The sequence below is a fragment of the Amblyraja radiata genome, chromosome 21 (genome assembly GCF_010909765.2).
Source record: "Amblyraja radiata isolate CabotCenter1 chromosome 21, sAmbRad1.1.pri, whole genome shotgun sequence".
NCBI classification, from domain to species: Eukaryota; Metazoa; Chordata; class Chondrichthyes; order Rajiformes; family Rajidae; genus Amblyraja; species Amblyraja radiata.
Genome location: NC_045976.1, coordinates 11,585,322 through 11,603,692, shown reverse-complemented (window position 1 = coordinate 11,603,692; position 18,371 = coordinate 11,585,322). Strand labels below are relative to the sequence as shown.

Sequence of the window (18,371 nt, the reverse complement as noted above, 5' to 3'; positions counted from 1 at the left end):
AGCGGCCCGTCTCTGGGCGGCTCCGTCCCACTTCCCGGTGAGCTGAGGGTGGACTCTCTTTGTTCCCCCACCACTGTGTGGTTTTACCCCTTCTCCCTCACTCCTCCGCCCCCGACTTTACCACCCCTTTCCTCTCCTCTCTACCACCCCCTTCTTACTTCACCTCCCCCACATCTTCTGCGGCTTTTATCCCTTCCCTTTCCTCTGCCTTTAACGCCCCCTCCTTGCCTTTTGGGCTTTCACCCAGTCATGCCTGCCTAACCCCCGTTAATTTGAATTTCACTGGAAGCTTTTACATTCATTTACTTTCAATGAGTAAAGTGAGGAGAGAGAGAGAGAGGGAGAAACACTGGACACTCCTTCCTGTCCATTCCCCTCCACAGATGCTGCCTGACCAGCTGAGTTCCTCCAGCACTTTGTGTTTTGCTCAAAATCCCAGCATCTGCAGTTCCTTGTGTCTGGTCCACTGTGAAATCTTACAGTGACCACTTTGAAGAAGTTCTTAAAGGTAGATACAAGGAACTGCTGATGCTGGCATCTTGAGCATACAACACAAAGTGCTGGAGTAACTCAGCAGGTCAGGCAGTATCTCTGGAGAACATGGATAGGCTATGTTTTGCGCCCACCATTCTTCAATCTGATTGTCGTGGGGGGGGGGGAGAGAAAGCTGGAAAAGAGAGGTGGTGGTGGGACATAGCCTGGCGAGTGATAGGTGGATACAGGTGAGGGGGGAGGGCATTTAATTGGTAGATCGTCAGGTCATAAGGAATAGGAGTAGAATTAGGCCATTCGGACCATGAAGTCTACTCCCCCATTCAATCACGGCTGATCTATCTCTCCCTCCTACCCCATTCTCCTGCCTTCTCCCCATAACCTCTGACAAATGGGTGCACAGAGGCCAGAGATGATGGAGGAAACCACATTGTCACAGGGAGAACGTGCAGACTCCACATGGTCACACAGACACATGGACGCGCATGGATACACACGGGCACGCATAGATACACACGGGCACGCATAGACACACACGGGCACGCATAGGCACATGGACATGCATAGACACATACATACACACGAACACCCATAGACACACATGGACACGCATAGACACACACACGGACGCACACACCACTCGAGGTCTGGATTGAACTCGGGTCACTGGTACTGTGAGGCTGCAGCTCTGCCAGCTGCTCCACCCTTGCAGCATGTCTGCATTGACTCTTGCAGCCACCCTTGCAGCATGTCTGCATTGACTCTTGCAGCCACCCTTGCAGCATTTGTTCATTCATGTCATCTTCACCTCCTGAGCGGGTGTAGGCTTTATGTTTTATTTGCTGCTTTTTTTGTTCTAAGTAGCTCTTTGCTTGCTTGTAGGTGAGACAGGAAGTCACCTTGTTGGAGTCATGTCTGCGCCATCCTATCACACCCCAGTGGAGCGGCACCTGAGTGAGTATATCTTATGGTTCCTAACGTTGAACAAAACCTGTTTTAATCCGGATGCGAGGAACTGCAAATCCTGGGTTTACAAGAGAAGGCACAAACTGCTGGAGTAACTCAGTGGGTCAGGCAGCATCGCTGCAGACCATGGAAAGGTGGAGTTTTGGTCTGGACCCTTCTTCAGTGATTGTGGTGGTAGTGCTGGTGGGGGGGAGGGGGTGGGATAAGAGCGGAGAAAGCTGGAAGAGTGGTGGGTTCAGGACAATGTTTCACTGGGAACTGGGGGGTGCTGGTCTGAAGATGGGTATCGACCTGAAATCTCACCTGTCCATGTTCCCCACAGGTGCTGCCTAACGTACTGACTTACTCCATCATTTTGTGTCTTTTTTTATTAACCTGCATCTGCAGTTTCTTGTGCCTGCATGTAAACAATAGGGCGCTTTTCCTTTCCTGTTTTGATCCGGCTTTGGAATATACCATGTTTTGCAGCAAAATGCTTCAGAGGGATTCTGTCATTTCAGGGGAGAACCATATTTCTTTCCAGTATTCAGATCTTAGGGGGGGTAATGTTACACCTCTACAAGACTTTGGGCAGGCCGCATTTGGAGTCTTGCTTGCAGTTCTGGTCGCCCCGTTACAGGAAGGGAGTTCAGTGCTATGGAGAGGGTGCCAAGGAGGTTTACCAGAATGATGCTTGAGTTAGAGGGTCTGAGCTGCACGGAGAGCTTGAACAGATGGATTATTTTCACTAGAATACCAGAGATTGAGGGGAAACCTGACGGAAGTGTATAGAATTGTGAGAGGGATGTCAGAACCCTTTTCCCCCAGGGTCGTTAAGTCAAAGATTAGAGGGCAAAGCTTTTGCATCAGATAGGACAAATTTTAAGATTATGTTTTTTTACAGAGGGTGGTGGGTGCCTGGAACATGCAGCCAGGGGTTGTGGTGGCGGCCAATACAATAGTGGTGCTTGAGGCTTTTACATAGGCACGTGGATATGTAGGGAATGGAGGGATATGGACCACATTCAGGCAGAGGAGATTAGTTTATCTTGTTCTTGTGATCGGTAGGGACACTGTGGGCCAAAGGGCCTGTCATAAGATCATAAATGATAGGTGTAGAATTGGGCCATTTGGCCCCTCAATTCTAATCTGCCATTCAATCATGGCTGATCTATCTCTCCCTCCTAACCCCCATTCTCCTGCCTTCTCCCCATAACCTCTGCCACCTGTACTAATCAAGAATCTTACCTATCTCTGCCTTGAACATATCCACTGACTGCCTCCACAGCCTTCTGTGGCACAGATTCATCACCCTGTACTGTTCTATGTTCTATCTCAATGACCTTAGTTTTAGTTTTCGAGATATAGCATGGAAACGGGCGCTTTCTTCCACCAAGACCGCGCTGACCAGTAGTCACTTGTTCTATCCTACACGCGAGGGACAATTTACAGAGGCCAATAAACCAACAAACCCGCACATCTTTGGAATGTGGGAGGAATTCGGGGAAAACCATGTGGTCATAGGGAGAACGTGAAAACTCTGCACAAACAGCATCTGAATCCAGATCGAACCCAGGTCTCTGGCGCTGTGAGCAACGTTACCGCTGCCCACCGTGCTGCGAGATGCCACGTCGGGGAAGTTCCGTTGTCAAGTTGCCTAAAAGCAATCCCTTCCATCACTTCAATTGCCCAGGATACGACATCTCGTGAATCCAGCGTTTTAGCAGAGAAAACCCGATCTACTGATTCTACTATGACCAGAGTTATTCTTCTTATCGAGTCCACACGCAGGATTAGAAGTTGTTCAGCCGGAGCTGAACACACTTCTCGGCATCTGCATACAATGGTGTCTGTCTTGTGCTTCTTGTGTGTGGTGGTGGAAAGATGGGGCCGCGACGTGAATGCCCTTTCCTTGACCCCCACCAGAGTTATTAGACGGCGCTGGAGGGTAGCGACTTTTTATGCACTGGTCCCCGAGGATGGGGGGGGGGGCTGATTCCACTACGACCCGAAACTCCACCCATTCCTTCTCTCCAGAGATGCTGCCTGTCCCGCTGAGTTACTCCAGCATTTTGTGTCTACCTTCGATTTAAAGCAGCATCTGCAGTTCTTTCTTACACAAGAGTTCGTACTTTGTAGTTTAGTCACCGTTTGTCATGTTCAACAACCTGATGGTTTAGTTTGGAGATAGAGCGTGGAGATTGGCCCTTCGGCCACCAAGTCCGCGGTGACCATCGACCACTCGTACACTAGGTCTATCCGGCACACCGGAGGGACAATTTACAGAAGCCTATAAACCCGCAAGCCTTAGGGATGTGGGAGGGAATGGGAGCACTCGAAGAAAACTCCCACGCCTTCAAGGAGAATGTGCAAACTCCGTACAGACAGCACCCGAGGTCAGGATCGGACTTGGGTTTCTGATGCTGTAAGGCAGCAACCCTACCACTGCTCAGTCTGAAGAAGGGTTTCGGCCCGAAACGTCACCTATTTCCTTCGCTCCATAGATGCTGCTGCACCCGCTGAGTTTCTCCAGCATTTTTGTGTACCTACCAGTGCTCCATTGGTTGCGGGTCAGAAGCTGCTCTTGAACCTGATGGTCACGGTTTTCATACTCCTGTATCTATTTCTCCCGATGATTGGAATGACAGAGTGTGTGGCCAGGGTGGGGTGGTTCCTTCATGCTGGCTGGGCAGATATCCCTTCGAAATCTTAACTCGCAGCGAGATTCTCTCTGTAGCCAAATGGCCAAAGGATTATGCCACAGTTGAGCCATGTATTCATCCTGTTTTGCCACATTGACTGAAGTGAAATGCTGGACAAACACTTTTCGCATTGAGAATATTCTCAGAAGTGTTGCTGATTTGTTTTTGAAAGGATGTAAACTATCAAGGGCTAGTTTATGATGCTCTTCATCAGTAGATTAAATACTTGGAGGCTTGCTTGCATCTCCTAATTAAAATAATCAAAGATCAAGATTTAAGTTTTAGGATTCTGAAGATTACATCCTTAGGATTCCGGTCTCTTAATTATTGGGTCAAAGCCGTCGAGAATTTATATATTTTTCCAGTCGTTTTGGCATCTGGTAATTCTGATAATTACATTTTACTGAGTGGCTTCGTGGTTCCCCAGTAAACTAATCTGTCCACTCCTGAATAACGAGGAAATAATTCTTTGCAAAATTGTGCGGTTTTGATTCCCAGGAGGAATGAAGAATGTGAGAGATTGAAACGAACATTGAATGTAGAACGGTACAGCACCGCAGCAGGCCCTTCGGCCCACAATGTCCGTGCTTAGCGTGATGCTATGCTAAACTAATCTCCTCTGCCTGCCATATCCCTCCATTCCCAGCACATCCAGGTGCCTATCTAAAAGCCTCTTAAACATTACTCATATATGCCTCAACCACCAAGGGGGGTGGGGCAGTGCATTCCAGGCACCCCCCCCCCCCACCCCCCCCCCCCCCCCCCCTTGTGTGATTTAAAAAAAAACTTGCCCCACACATCTCCTTTATACTTTGCCCCTTTCACCTTAAAGCTAAGCCCTCTCGTCTTTGACATTTTCAGCCTGGGGGGGGGGGGGGAGGGAGAAGAGAAAGGTTCTGACTGTCTACCCTCTCTCTGCCGCTCGTAATTTTGTACAGGTCTGCTCTCAGCCTCTGGCGTTCCAGAGGAAACCATGCAACATGTCGGATCCATGACTTGAAGTTCAAGCTGAGTCGGATCTTTGGATGGTTTGAATCATTTTCGCCATTACTGAAATCCCTTCCCAGACAAACCACCCCATATGTAACACCTTGCACCTCCCCCTGCACCTCCTTCCAGGGACCCTGACAGCCCTTCCAGCTGAGCCAGAGGTTCATATGCACCTGCTCTAACCTCTCCTCATTTTGTCAGTCATTACTGACATCAGTATCTTTAATCCATGTAGTTACGGCTGATATCCAGTGAGTTGTGAGTTGACCTCTGTGAAACAGATCACTCGTTTCTCTCCCCCCCCACCCCCCCTCTTCCCCCCCACCCTAGTCGTCCTACTAATTCCACTGATCACATCCTTGTATCCCTCTCGTTAGCACATCTCCCCCAGCCTCCAATGGGCCATTATGGACTCCACCCTGCCTCAGGTCATTTTGCCAACCCTGTTTTGCTCCCTATCTTTCAGTCTGAAGAAGGGTTCTGGCTCGACGTTACCTCTTCCTTTTCCCCAGAGATACTGCCTGCCCGCTAAGTTGCTCCAACATTTTCTGTCTGTCTTCTGTCAAACACCCGATGTTTCTATTCGAGGTGTTTAAGAAGGAACTGCAGATGCTGGAAAATCGAAGGTAGACAAAAGTGCTGGAGAAACTCAGCGGGTGCAGCAGCATCTATGGAGCGAAGGAAATGGGCAACGTTTCGGGCCGAAACCCTTCTTCAGACTGAGGTCTCTGTCATCTAACCAGTGAACACTGGTCACGGGCCTCGTATCAGAAAAACACAACTTTTTGTACTGATTCCTCCAAGGCAGTAGTTCACGTTTCACTGGAGCCCCATTCACGTGCGTGTGCACGCATGTATATGTGTGCGTGTGTCTGCCTTGCTTTCCAAATTTGCTTGCTGGTTTCCATGGTGACTGCCCCTTCCTCTAGACTTGGTACACTTGGCAACCACACGGTGCCATCTTGCACGCAGTGAACAATATACACACAAGGAACCATGGATGCTAGTTTGCAAAGAAGTACACAAAATGCTTGAGTAACTCTGCCGGTCAGGCAGCATCTATGGAGGAAGTGGATAGGTGACGTTTCAGGTCGGGACACTTCGGCAGCAGATATCACAGAAGGGGAGCAGTGAGAGAGGGTCTCCCATCAAAGCAATAACTTCTTCAAAGATCGCACGGTGGAATGGTCATAACATAGAAAGGAGGAACTGCAGATGCTAGTCTGAAGAATGGCACCCAACTAGAAAGGTCACTCATCCATGTTTTCCAGAAATGCTGCCCGATCCACTGAGTTACTCTAGCACTTTGTGTCTATTTGGAATGTAATTGTTGTGTTTTTGGTATGGTATATATGGCAATTAAACTGGGTCAAAGAATGATGGGCAATGGACAATTGTATGAACCCAGCCTATATGAATGAACTCTCAGCATCAGAGTCATAGCAACATTTTCAGAGACTTGGGGAGCAGAGGTCTTTGTTTGGAGGCGGATGAAAGAAAGGAGAGAATTTTACTTTAGACTTTAGAGATACAGCGTGAAAACAGTCCCTTCGGCCCACCGAGTCCGCACCTACCAGCGATCATCCCGTACACCAGCACTATCTTACATACTTGGGACGATTTGCAATGTATAAAAGCCCATTAGCCTACAAACCCGCACAGTTTTGGAGTATGTGAGGAAACTGGAGCAGCCGGGGGAAACCCCACGCTGTCACAGGGAGAATGTACAGACAGCACCCGAGGTCAGGATTGAACCCGCGTCTCTGGCACCGTGAGGCTGAGGATTGCGATTGTGAGGCAGACTGACTGTAGTAGAGGGAGGAGGGTGGCAGAAAGGAGAGAATTATGGATTTAAGTCTAACAATGGCTCTCTGCTGTGTTGTGGCTTCCAGCGGTGACATTGTTAATGCGGAGGGTCCATTCCATTTGGAAACCACTTAGTGTTGACGGTTCAGAGTCAGAGGTGCTGTTCGGGATTTGCAGAATCACAATCCTCAGCCTTCAGCTATCGCTGCTTCTGGTTTGTGCAATTGGAATTAAGGTTTTTTTAATTTATTAACTGACAGAATTTGGAGGAGATCGTAAACCTTCAGTGCTTGGAATTTTAAAAAGCAATCACCCTGCGACCACATGGGTTCATTGTGTGCCATTTTAGTGTAGGAGGGGAATGTGTTATCTGGCAGAGTAAGTGCTTGCGACATATTTGCAGTAATAGGCCACTTACTCTATCTATATTAAGGAAGGCATCTGGTTTTATTTGCGCTCAAATCTTTTGCTATAATCTTGGGTCTCAATTATGCATTGAAAAATGGGATTTGGTATTTGCAGTGTTTTTTAATTTTTGAAGATAATGTCACGCTTGTACCATCAGTTGTGTGGGCTTGTACGTGTGGGAATGGTTCCCATTATTAGCGAGCCCTTCAGCCAGCGTGGCTCCTCATTGATCAGGATCCACTTGTTTACAGTGTTGTGGCAAGTGGCTGATGTATGGCTCCCAGGAGATGGAGCAGAGGTTAATTACTGTTAAACTCTTCCAGCCGGCTAACAATGCATCCTTGCTGCGACATTTATTTAAAAAAAACGCGGTGCTGAGGGAAGCGTGAGGTCGCTGCGCTGAGGCAGGAACGAAGGTGACAGAGGCCTGGAGTGGAGTTGACATGCGACATTATGGGGGCCATCACGTAATTAAGCCCGCGCTGGCTCTGTCAGCCTTGTCAACGCACTCTGCGTGCGCAATAGCGGGTGACTTTTTTTGTCAGCTGCAAAACGGTGCTTTCTCACCGTCAACTGATCCTTAAGCTGCCTAATTGTCCCCCAGGTGCACAGATAGCTGCCGTCCTCCGGTGGCTTTGTTGGTGGCTGGCCAACACTCAGAGCGACACCTATGCTCATCCCTCCTCGCCTGAAGTTGCTCAGAGTGTGTAGGGTGTGTCTGGCTGTGGCCAAGGCTGGAATGGAAGATTGCCATAAAACTTAGTTTAGTTTAGAGATACAGCGTGAAAACAGGCCCAAGTCCACGCTGGCCAGCGATTCTCTCCCCCCCCACACCCCCGCGCACTAACACTATCCTGCACAGACTGGGGACACTTTTCATTTTTACCAAGAAAATTTAACCTACAAACCTGTACGTCTTTGGAGCGGAATTAGGCCATTTGGCACATCAAATCGACTACGCCATTCAAACATGATCTATTTTTCCCTCTCAACCCCATTCTCATGCCTTCCCCCCTGTAATCTTTGACACTCAAACTAATCAAGAATCAATCAATCTCCACTCTAAAAATACCCAATGACGAGGCCTCCACTGCCATCTGTGGCAATGAATTCCACAGATTCACCACACTCTAACGAAATAAATTCCTTCACATCTCCACTCTAAATGTACATCTTTTTATTCTGAGGCTGTGCCCTCTGGTTCTAGACTCTCCCACTACTGGAAACATCCTCTCCACATCCACTCTTTCTGGGCCTTTCATTATCCGATAGATTTCAATGGGATCCACTCCTCATGCTTCTAAACTCCAGTGAGTACAGGCCCAGAGCCGCCAAACGCTCATCATACATTAGCCCAATCATCGCCAGGATAGTTCTCAGATATCAGGGATGGCACAGTGGCATAGCTGGTAGAGCTACTGCTTCACAGCGCCAGAGGCCTGGGTTCGATCCTGACCTCAGCTGCTGTCCATATAGAGTTTGCATGTACTCCCTGTGACCGCATGGGTTTCCTCCGGGTGCTCCGGTTTCTTCCCACATCCCGAAGACGTGCGGGTTTGTGGGTCAGTTTAGGAACAACTCTACCGAAGGCCGTACAAAATCACAGAGCGTTGTGGATGTAGTCCAGTCCATCACACGGACCAGACTCCCCACCATTGATTCATCAACAATTCACACTGCCTGGGATGTGACTTGTTCTACCCCAGTCATTCCTTCTCCCTGCTCCTATCTGCAGAAGGTACAGAAGCTTGAAAGTGGGCAACACCAGATTCAGGAACAGCTTCTTTCCCTCTGTTATCAGGCTTCTGAATGGTCTTTCCATAAGCTAGGGTACTGTCCAATTCACCTCTACCCCATTGTGGACATTGGACTTTGTCTCTGGAACTGATGCGCTACAATGCTGAGAACTATATTCTGCACTCTGTATCTTCCACCTCTGCTCTACCTACTTGAGTTTGACTTGATTGTATTTATGTATGGCATATCTGTTTGGAAAGCAAGCAGAACAAACCTCGGTAAAAGTGACTATAATAAACCTAAACCTATCTCTAGCAAACCTTGTGTCAATCTTACCACATTAAGCCTCATCTCCTTTTGGTCTCTCACTCTCCCTCCTGCTAGTCCTCATAGAACTAGATAGCACAGAAATAGGCCCTTTGGCCCACCTAGTCCATGCCGACTAAGTTGACATATTGGGCTGTCTTATTTGGCCCATAGTCCTCTAAACCCTTCCTCTCCATAAAACTGTCCGACCCCAATCCATCCTTTGATTTTAATCCCATTCCTCAGTTTTCCTGCACATTTAATTCTTTCTGAGAGCTTTGCCCCTGGCAATGAATGATTTTTACAGCGAACAGCTCGTGCTGAATTATTAAGTGGTGGAATTCCTGAAGTAGCCCATTAAGTTTGTTGGGATTTGCAAATAGAAAGTATTAGTAGTACAGCTGATAAATAAAATAACAGCCGTTTTTTTTAATTCTTTGGCTTCACCATTAAAAAAAACACTTTTTATTTTTCAAACTTGGCTTTTTACGGATTTGTTGAAACTACTCGAGCTGCTCTCTGCATGTGAACAGGCTCATCGTTGGTCTCACCACAGTAGGTGGGTCTGTATACGATACATCACATCTGCCTGTTACAGAACATAGAAACATAGAAAATAGGTGCGGGGCTTCGAGCCAGCATGCCATTCAATATGATCATGGCTGATCACCCTAAATCAGTACCTCATTCCTGCTTTCTCCCCATATCCCTTGATTGTGTTAGCCCCAAGAGCTCTATCTAACTCTCTCTTGAAAATATCCAGTGAATTGTCCTCCATTGCCTTCTGTGGCAGAGATTTCCACAGATTCACAACTCTCTGGGTGAAAAGGTTTTTCTTCATCTCAGTCTTACATGGCCTACCCCTTATTCTTAAACGGTGACCCTTGGTTCTGGACTCCAACATCAGGAACATTTTTCCCGTATCTAGTCTGTCCAATCCCTTAAAAAATGTATATGTTTCTATAAGATCTCCTCACCCTTCTAAATTCCAGTGAATACTACACAATACACAACTTCCTACGCATTAGCAAACGGTTCAGTTCAACTGTTTAATGCTGATGGACACGCTACATAAAAGTCCCCTTCCAACCCTACTTCATTGATCCCCGCGAGATATCGTGTGGACACAAGAAACCGCAGATGCTGGAATCTTGAGCAGAGCGCAAAGTGTGGAGGAACTCGGCGGGTCAGGCAGCATCTGTGGAGGGAATAGACTGGCCGACGTTTCAAATCGGGACCACTCCGGATAACCTGTTCCTTCACCCTGTTCCTAGGGATAGATAGGGTAGACAGTCATAACCTTTTTCACAGGTGGAAATGTCTAACACTCGAGGACGAGAGGGGGAAAATTCAATGGAGATGTGTGGGGCAAGTTTTCTTTTACACAGAGGGTGGTGGGGGCCTGGAATGCACTGCTGAGGATGGTGGTTGAGCCAGAAAGGATAGTGGCATTCAATAGGCTTTTGGATAGGGGCATTAATATGCAGGGAATGGAGCGATATGGATCACATGCAGGCAGATAGGAGTTGGTCTTAGTGTTCCGTCTAGCATGGACATTGTGGGCCATAGGGCCAGCTCCTGTTCTGCACCGTTCTTTGTTCTATGAAACGACCCATGCCTGAGTGAAAATATTTATCAGCTTTATGCTTCCAACACTTTCTGCCTTTGTTTTGGATTTTTACAACGTCTGAATTTTAAGGCACACTAAGGAAAAGATAATAACATTTTAACGTGAAGGAAGACGGACTAAGCCGAGAAAGCTTATTTAGTAGAATGATGATTTACTATGAGCACTTAGTGCTCTTTCAGTTGCAAGCTTGTTCAGCGGTGATTACTACAGTCAAAGTCGTCTGGGGCGAACTAGTTACTGAAGATAGACACAAAATGCTGGAGTAGCTCAGCGGGCCAGGCAGCATCTCTGGAGAAACGGAACAGGTGACATTTCGGGTCGAGGCCCTTCTTCAGACTGAGAGTCGGGAAAGGGAAACTAGAGATATAGAATGTAGAACAAATGAATGAAAGATATGCAAAAAGAAACGATGATCAAGGGAAGGTGGAGCCCACAATGGTCCATTGTTGGCTGCGGGTTTAGGTGATAACGAGTTATACAGACGGTGAAACTCAATAGACGGCAGTGAAACTAGTACGATGACTGGGGTGGGGGAGGGACGGGTGAAGAGAGAGGGGATGCAAGGGTCACTTGAAGTTGGAGAAATCAATATATCTAATCAAGGATAGTTTTAGAGGGAGGTACACAAAATTGCTGGGGAAACTCAGCGGGTGCAGCAGCATCTATGGAGCGAAGGAAATAGGCGACGTTTCGGGCCGAAACCCTTCTTCAGACCCGGAGACTAGTTTTAGAGGGATACGGGGCAAACACAGGCAGGTGAGATTAGTGCAGATGGGGCATGTTATTGGACAGGGAAAGTTGGGCTGAAGGCCATATTTCCACGCTGTACAACTCTATGACCTTCAACCCACAACGCTAGTGCCGAACATGATGCCACGTTGAACTAATTTCCTCTGCCTGCACGTGGTCCACATCCCTCCATTCCCTACATATCCATGTGTCGATGTGAGGACCTCCTAACTGCCACTCTCATGTCTACTTCTACCCCCACCCCTGGCAGTGCATTCCAGGCGCCCACCACCCTCTGTAAAACAACCTGCCCCAGGGCAAAGGGGATCTTTACGATTAGTCTGCAATCCGGCACGGCTTTGGGATGTGGGAGAAAATCGGAGCACCGGGAGAAAACCCACGTGGTCGCAGGGAGAACGTGAAAGCAGCGAATAGCAAGGAATGGGTGTGTTTGGGATATTGGGAATCAGTTCTGGCTTTGAAATTGCTGCCCACATCCCAGAAGGAAAAATAAATGTGGGAAATGTTGTTGAACAGTTAGATTGAGGCAATCATTGGATGGATGGATGCTTGGACAGAGAGATCGAGGGGGTGATTGTATAGATGTGTATAACAGCATGGGAGGAATAAAGTGAATGCTTAGAGTCCTCTAAGCAGGGTAGGCAAATCAAGAACCAGAGGAGAAAGATTCAATAGGAACCTGAGGGGCAACATTTTTTTACTCAGAATGTGGTAGCAATTTTGGACGAGCTGCTAGAGGGGGTAGTTGACGTAGGTACAATCACAACATTTAAAGGACTCTTGGACAGGTACATGGATACGAAATGTTTTGAGGGATATGGGCCTGTTGGAAATCCAATGATAATTTGTTTATTGGACATTGGTTAGGCTGCATTTGGAGTATGGATACAGAGAGGTGAATTTGTGGAATTCTCTGCTTCGGCAGTGGAGGACGATTCGCTGGATGCATTCAAAAGAGAGTTAGGTAGAGCTCTTCCAGCTAGAGGAATCAAGGATATGGGGAGAAGGCCGGAATGGGGAACTGATTGTGTGTGATCAGCCATGATCACATTGAATGACGGTGCTGGCTCGAAGGGCCAAATGGCTTACTCCTGCACCTATTTTCTATGTCTATGTCTACATGGATAGGAAAGGTTTCAAGGGAAATGGGCCAAACACAGGAAGGTCGAAACAGCTTAGCTAGTCGGCACAGTGGTGATGCGGTGGAGTTGCTGCTTTACAGCGGCAGAGACCGGGTTTAGATCCTGGTTAGGGGTGCTGTCTGTACGGAGTTTGTACGTTCTCCCACTGACCACACGGGCCTTCTCCGGGTGCTCTGGTTTCCTCCCACACTCCAAAGACGTGCAGGTTTGTAATTTAATAGGCTTCTGTAAATTTGTAAATTGTCCCGAGTGTGTAGGATAGTGCTAGTGTGCGGGGGATCGCTGGTCGGAGCAGACTCAGTGGGCCTGTTTCCACTCTGTATCTCTGAAGTCTAAAAGATGGAGCATCTTGGAGCAGGCGGACGAGTTTGGCCGAAGAGCCCGTTTCCGTGCTGTATGGCTCCATGATGCTATAACGGTACAGAAATGTTTTAAACTAAAGTGCCGTAAACGCTCTTTGAATTCCTTGCGCGATGAATCCAAGAGCTGGCTGTGTTCAGGGGACATGTGTCTGAGACTTGGTTTTTCAATCAATGTGTCTGTTTCTCAGAGTCTCTTGTGAGAGAACTTAATGCGATCATTTCTGGCCGCCCCCACTGAGCTGGCACTGTCTGTGGATATGGAGAGCTGACAATTCACGATTAATTAAGTCTTATTTAGATGTGTGTGTGTGTTTTTTTTTAATTCTCCCCGAAAAAATAATTGATGGAAGGCAAGGAAACTGTACCACAGATGATATCTGATATTAAAACCCCATAATTAGCAAATGCTCGATATTGCCACTCGATCTGACGTTGTAAGATTTATTGCGAGAAGTTTCCTGAAATGTTTGCACTTGCATCTGTACATAACTTCATCTGATAGTTTAGTTTAGAGGCAAAGCTGGGAAACAGGCTCTTCGGCCCACCGAGTCCACACCGACTGTCGATCACCCGTTCACACTAGTTCTCTGTTATCCGTCTTTCTCATTCACTCCCTGCATGCCAGGAGCAAAAGAGGGGGATAACGAGGGATTGGGAAAGGTAGAGTGGGATAAAGGAAGAAAGAGGCAGGGGATGAGGAGAGCGAGGTGAGGGATAAAGGGCCTGTCCCACTTTCACGACCTAATTCACGACCATTTTTACTCGTGGACATTTTTCATCAGGCTAGAAAAACGCCCCGACCTACTCGATGCCACGAGTACCTACGACTAGCATCACGACCTACCTACGACCTCCTGACGACCATACTGCGAGTATGAGTCGAGGGCAAACTCGGCAGAGGTCGTGAATTAGGCCGAGATAGTGGGATAGGCCCTTTAAGAGGGAGCCAAGGAAAGAGAGTTGGGGGGGGGGGGGTGGCAGAGAAGGGGTGGGGCTATTTAAAAAGGGGAGAGAGAGATAGAGAGGGGGGTGCGAGAGAGCCGGCAGGAGGAGTGGGAGGGGGATAAGGAGAGAGGGAGAATAGAGTGTAAATGAGTTTTTAAATAATGTAGGTTTTTCCCAAAGACTTTTGTTGCAGGGTCTGCCCGATGTTAACGATGTTTAGACCTTAGTGTTGAGAAGAGAATGGACTTCAGAGAGAGTGCTGCACGCTGTCTACCGTAGACATTCGGGGTCTGAGTTGCAGCAGGTGCATTGCACTGGGAGCGAATTATACACCAGTTAGGAAGATTGTTCAGGGTTTATTATTTGCATTTCCTGAGCGCCTCACTCTACGTTTCCTGGAGAAACTAATTACCATCTGCATCTTGGCTTCCTGATACCGAGAGGGAACCAAATGCTCACGGGCCTCTGCTTGAACTCATTTAGGTGACAACGCGACTCGATAAACAATTGGAAGTACAGGGAATGTCTGGAGCTATGCAGACTTTTTTTTTTAGTTTCGTTCAGATCCAGCATGGAAACAGGCCCTTCAGCCCACCAAGTCCACTCCGACCATCGATCACCCCATTCACACTAGTTCTTCGTTATCCCATTATCTCATCCATGTCCTACACACTAGGGGCAATTTGCAGAGGGCCAAGGGTGCAGAATCTAGAATCTCAGCATTGTAACGCATCAGTTCCTTAGACATAGCCCAATGTACGCGATGGGATAGAGGTGAATCGGACAGTACCTTATCTTATGGAAGGTCCGTTCAGAAGCTTGATAACAAAGGGGAAGAAGCTGTTCCTGAGTCTGGTGGTACGCGCTTTCAAGCTTCTGTACCTTCTGCCTGAGGGGAGCAGGGAGAAGAAGGAATGACCAAGCTGGGACGGGCAAGTCTTTGATTACGTTGGCTGCTTTTCTGAAGCAGCGTGACGTGTAGATGGAGTCAATGGTGGGGAGTCTGGTCTGTGTAATTGACAGGACTACATCCACAGCTCTGCAATATCTTGCTGTGTTGGGCAGTCTAGAGCTGTTTGTATGTTATGTACATTTCTACATTGGACGACAGATGGCACAATGGGCTAAGTGTTCAGCTGGCAACCGGAAGGTAGCCGGTTCGAATCCCGCTTGGAGTGCATACTGTCGTTGTGTCCTTGGGCAAGACACTTCACCCACCTTTGCCTGTGTGTGAATGTGTGTGAATGTGTGTGAGTGATTGGTGGTGGTCGGAGGGGCCGTAGGCGCAGATTGGCAGCCACGCTTCCGTCAGTCTGCCCCAGGGCAGCTGTGGCTACAGAAGTAGCTTACCACCACCGAGTGTGACTGAGGAGTGAATGAATAATGCGATGTAAAGCGCCTTGAGTATTAGAAAGGCGCTATATAAATCCCATCCATTATTATTATTATTACATTATCCCATTTTCTCATCCACTCCCGACGCAATAGGGGCAATTTAAAGAAGACAATTCACCTAAAGTAATCCGGAGGAAACCCACGCAGTCACAGGGCGAACATGCAAACACCACACAAACAGCACCAGAGGTCAGGATTGAATCTGAGGCTCTGGCGCTGTAAGGCAGCAACCTTTCGGGTCGAGACTGAAGAAGGGTCTCGAACCGAAACGTCACCCATTCCTTCTCTCCAGAAATGCTGCCTGTCCCACTGAGTTACTCCAGCATTTTGTGTCTACCGTGGATTTAAACCAGTGTCTGCAGTTCTTTACTACTGCTTTGTCTCCTTCTTGGGTCTGACTTGTTAAACATGTAAACTTGCCAAAAATTGACAAAATGGGCAAATGCAACAAAATTCATGACATCTTATGCGGTCTTTAAATAATTTGATTTGACGTGTAGGTGTTAGCTCTGAGTTGTGACGCTGGTGACTAATGTGCTCCTGCTGAGCCGCGAGGAGTTATTGTTTTGGTGCAGTTTTGAGACGTGGGAAATGTGTGCAATTTTATAGCACTCGTTGCCCCGGCCAACCTGAACCATGAAACCAGCCAGCATCCACAGTGGTGTCAGATTGGGAGCTAAAGGTGTAAAAGTCATGGCGTAAATCATTCGGGATGGTGTCGTGTTTTGTTTAGTTTAATGTTACGTGGTACAGTGAATAGCTTTTTTGTCGCGTTATCCATTCAGCGGAAGGACTATACTTGGTTACAATCAAGCCGTCCACAGTGTACAGATACAGGATGAAGGGAATAATGTTTAGTGCAAGGTTATGTCCAGTAAAGGCCAATTTAAAGATAGTCCGAGGGTCTCCACAGATAGATGGTAGCTCAGGACCGCTCTCTTGTTAGTGAGAGGACGGTTCAGTTGTTTGATAAGAGCTGGGAAGAACCTGTCCCTGATTCTAGAGGTGTGTATTTTCACACTTCTGTGCCTCTTGCTTGATGGGAGGGGGGGGAGTAATCAAGGTGTTACTGATCCTTGATTGTGTAGGCGGCCTTGCTGAGGCAGCGTGAGGTGTAGATGGAGTGGGGGTTGGGAGGAAGATTGCAGGATGATCGCTGAGTGCTAGAATGTAATGTACATGCAAGGAACTGCAGATGCCGGTTTGCCAAAAGTGACACAAAATGCTGGAGTCTCAGCAAGTCAGGCAGCACCTCTGGAGAACATGGATAGGTGACATTTTGGGTCAGGACCCTTCCTCAGACCCATCTCCAGTCTGAAGAAGGGTCCAACCCAAAACGTCACCTGTCCATTCCTTACAGAGATGCTGCCTGACCCGCTGAGTTACACAAACACTATGCGTCTTGCTTGAAGGTAATGAGTTCCCACAACGTTGCTGTGTTATGGTTGTCCTTGGTGATGGGGTTACCTCAGTAAGTTGTTATGCCCCTGTCCCACTTAGGAAACCTGAACGTAAACCTCTGGAGGCTTTGCGCCCCACCCAAGGTTTCCGTGCAGTTCCAGGAGGTTTTTGTCAGTCTCCCTACCTGCTTCCACTACCTGCAACCTCCTGCAACCTCTGGGAACCGCACGGAAACCTTGGGTGGGGGCAAAATCTCCAGAGGTTTACGTTCAGGTTTCCTAAGTGGGACAGGGGCATTACGTTCCTTGGTTTAAATTTACAGATACACCATTATAACAGGCCCTTCGGCCCACCGAGTCCATGCCGCCCATCAGTCACCCATTGATGAGTTCAATGTTATCCCACTTTCTCATCCACATCAGACACCATTTTACAGAGGGCTGATTAACCCATCTTTGGGATGTGGGAGGATACCGGAGCACCTGGAGGAAATCCACGCAGTCACAGGGAGAACGTGCAAACCTCACACACAGATAGCACCCGAGGGCAGGATTGAACCCAGGTCTCTGGTGCTGTGAGGCAGCAACTCTACCAGCTGCGCCACTGCGATGCCCTGGGCAGCATGCTTCAACAATGGTGAATCTATAAGGAAGCATTTAAAAGCTTAAGTGCAAGGTGAAAAGCAGAAACCTGAGTGTCAAAATGGTGCCGCGAGTTTAGATTTATACATCTGCTCACTTTCCGTTTTAGATGTACTCCTGGATTAAATATTTTAAGGGCACACTATCATCTTTGAATTTTAATTGGAGCGGCAGTGTGTTCGTTTATTGGATTTGTGCAACCAGGGTAAAGTTGCTGAAACCTTTAAGGCTGAAATCTTTGACTGTCACAGACTTGATGTCTGTAGAACTGGTGACAATCTTGGAAAAATCCATATTAGTGATGTATTTAATTACAAAGCAGATTGGAATTGACAGTTTTGGTGACCTGTCTGTGGAATTAAGGTGATGGATGCTTTCATCAACCTCTATTGCTTTAAACTCACTTATTGCTCAAGATAGAATTGCTATTTTATCTTAAAAGATCTACCCTTGATACACGTATAGGATCAGGTTTATTATTGTCACGTGCACTAGGTCGGGTACAGTGGAAAGCTTTGGCTTGCATATTATCCAAACTGATCAGATAATACTATATTTGACTACAATCAGTTCAAATTCAAGTACAGTAGGTCGAGCAAAGGGGAAGATACAGAGTGCAGAATATAGTTCTCAGCATTGTAGCGCATCAGTTCCAGAGACAAAGTCCACAAGGTGAATCGGACAGTACCCTAGCTTATGGAAGGACTGTTCAGAAGCCT

The 18,371-nt window shown here is 47.6% G+C and overlaps 1 protein-coding gene across 2 annotated transcripts in view; it reads left to right on the top strand.

Moving 5' to 3' along the window:
- The window catches only part of arhgef39 (Rho guanine nucleotide exchange factor 39), a 59,620-nt gene that overhangs the window by 736 nt on the left and 40,513 nt on the right, over positions 1-18,371 (top strand). For both annotated transcript variants that reach the window (XM_033039524.1, XM_033039523.1), the window contains exon 2: positions 1,375-1,446. In XM_033039524.1, the coding sequence (XP_032895415.1) occupies positions 1,404-1,446 (43 nt within the window). In that variant the 5' untranslated portion in view covers positions 1,375-1,403. The remainder of the gene's footprint in view (positions 1-1,374; positions 1,447-18,371) is intronic.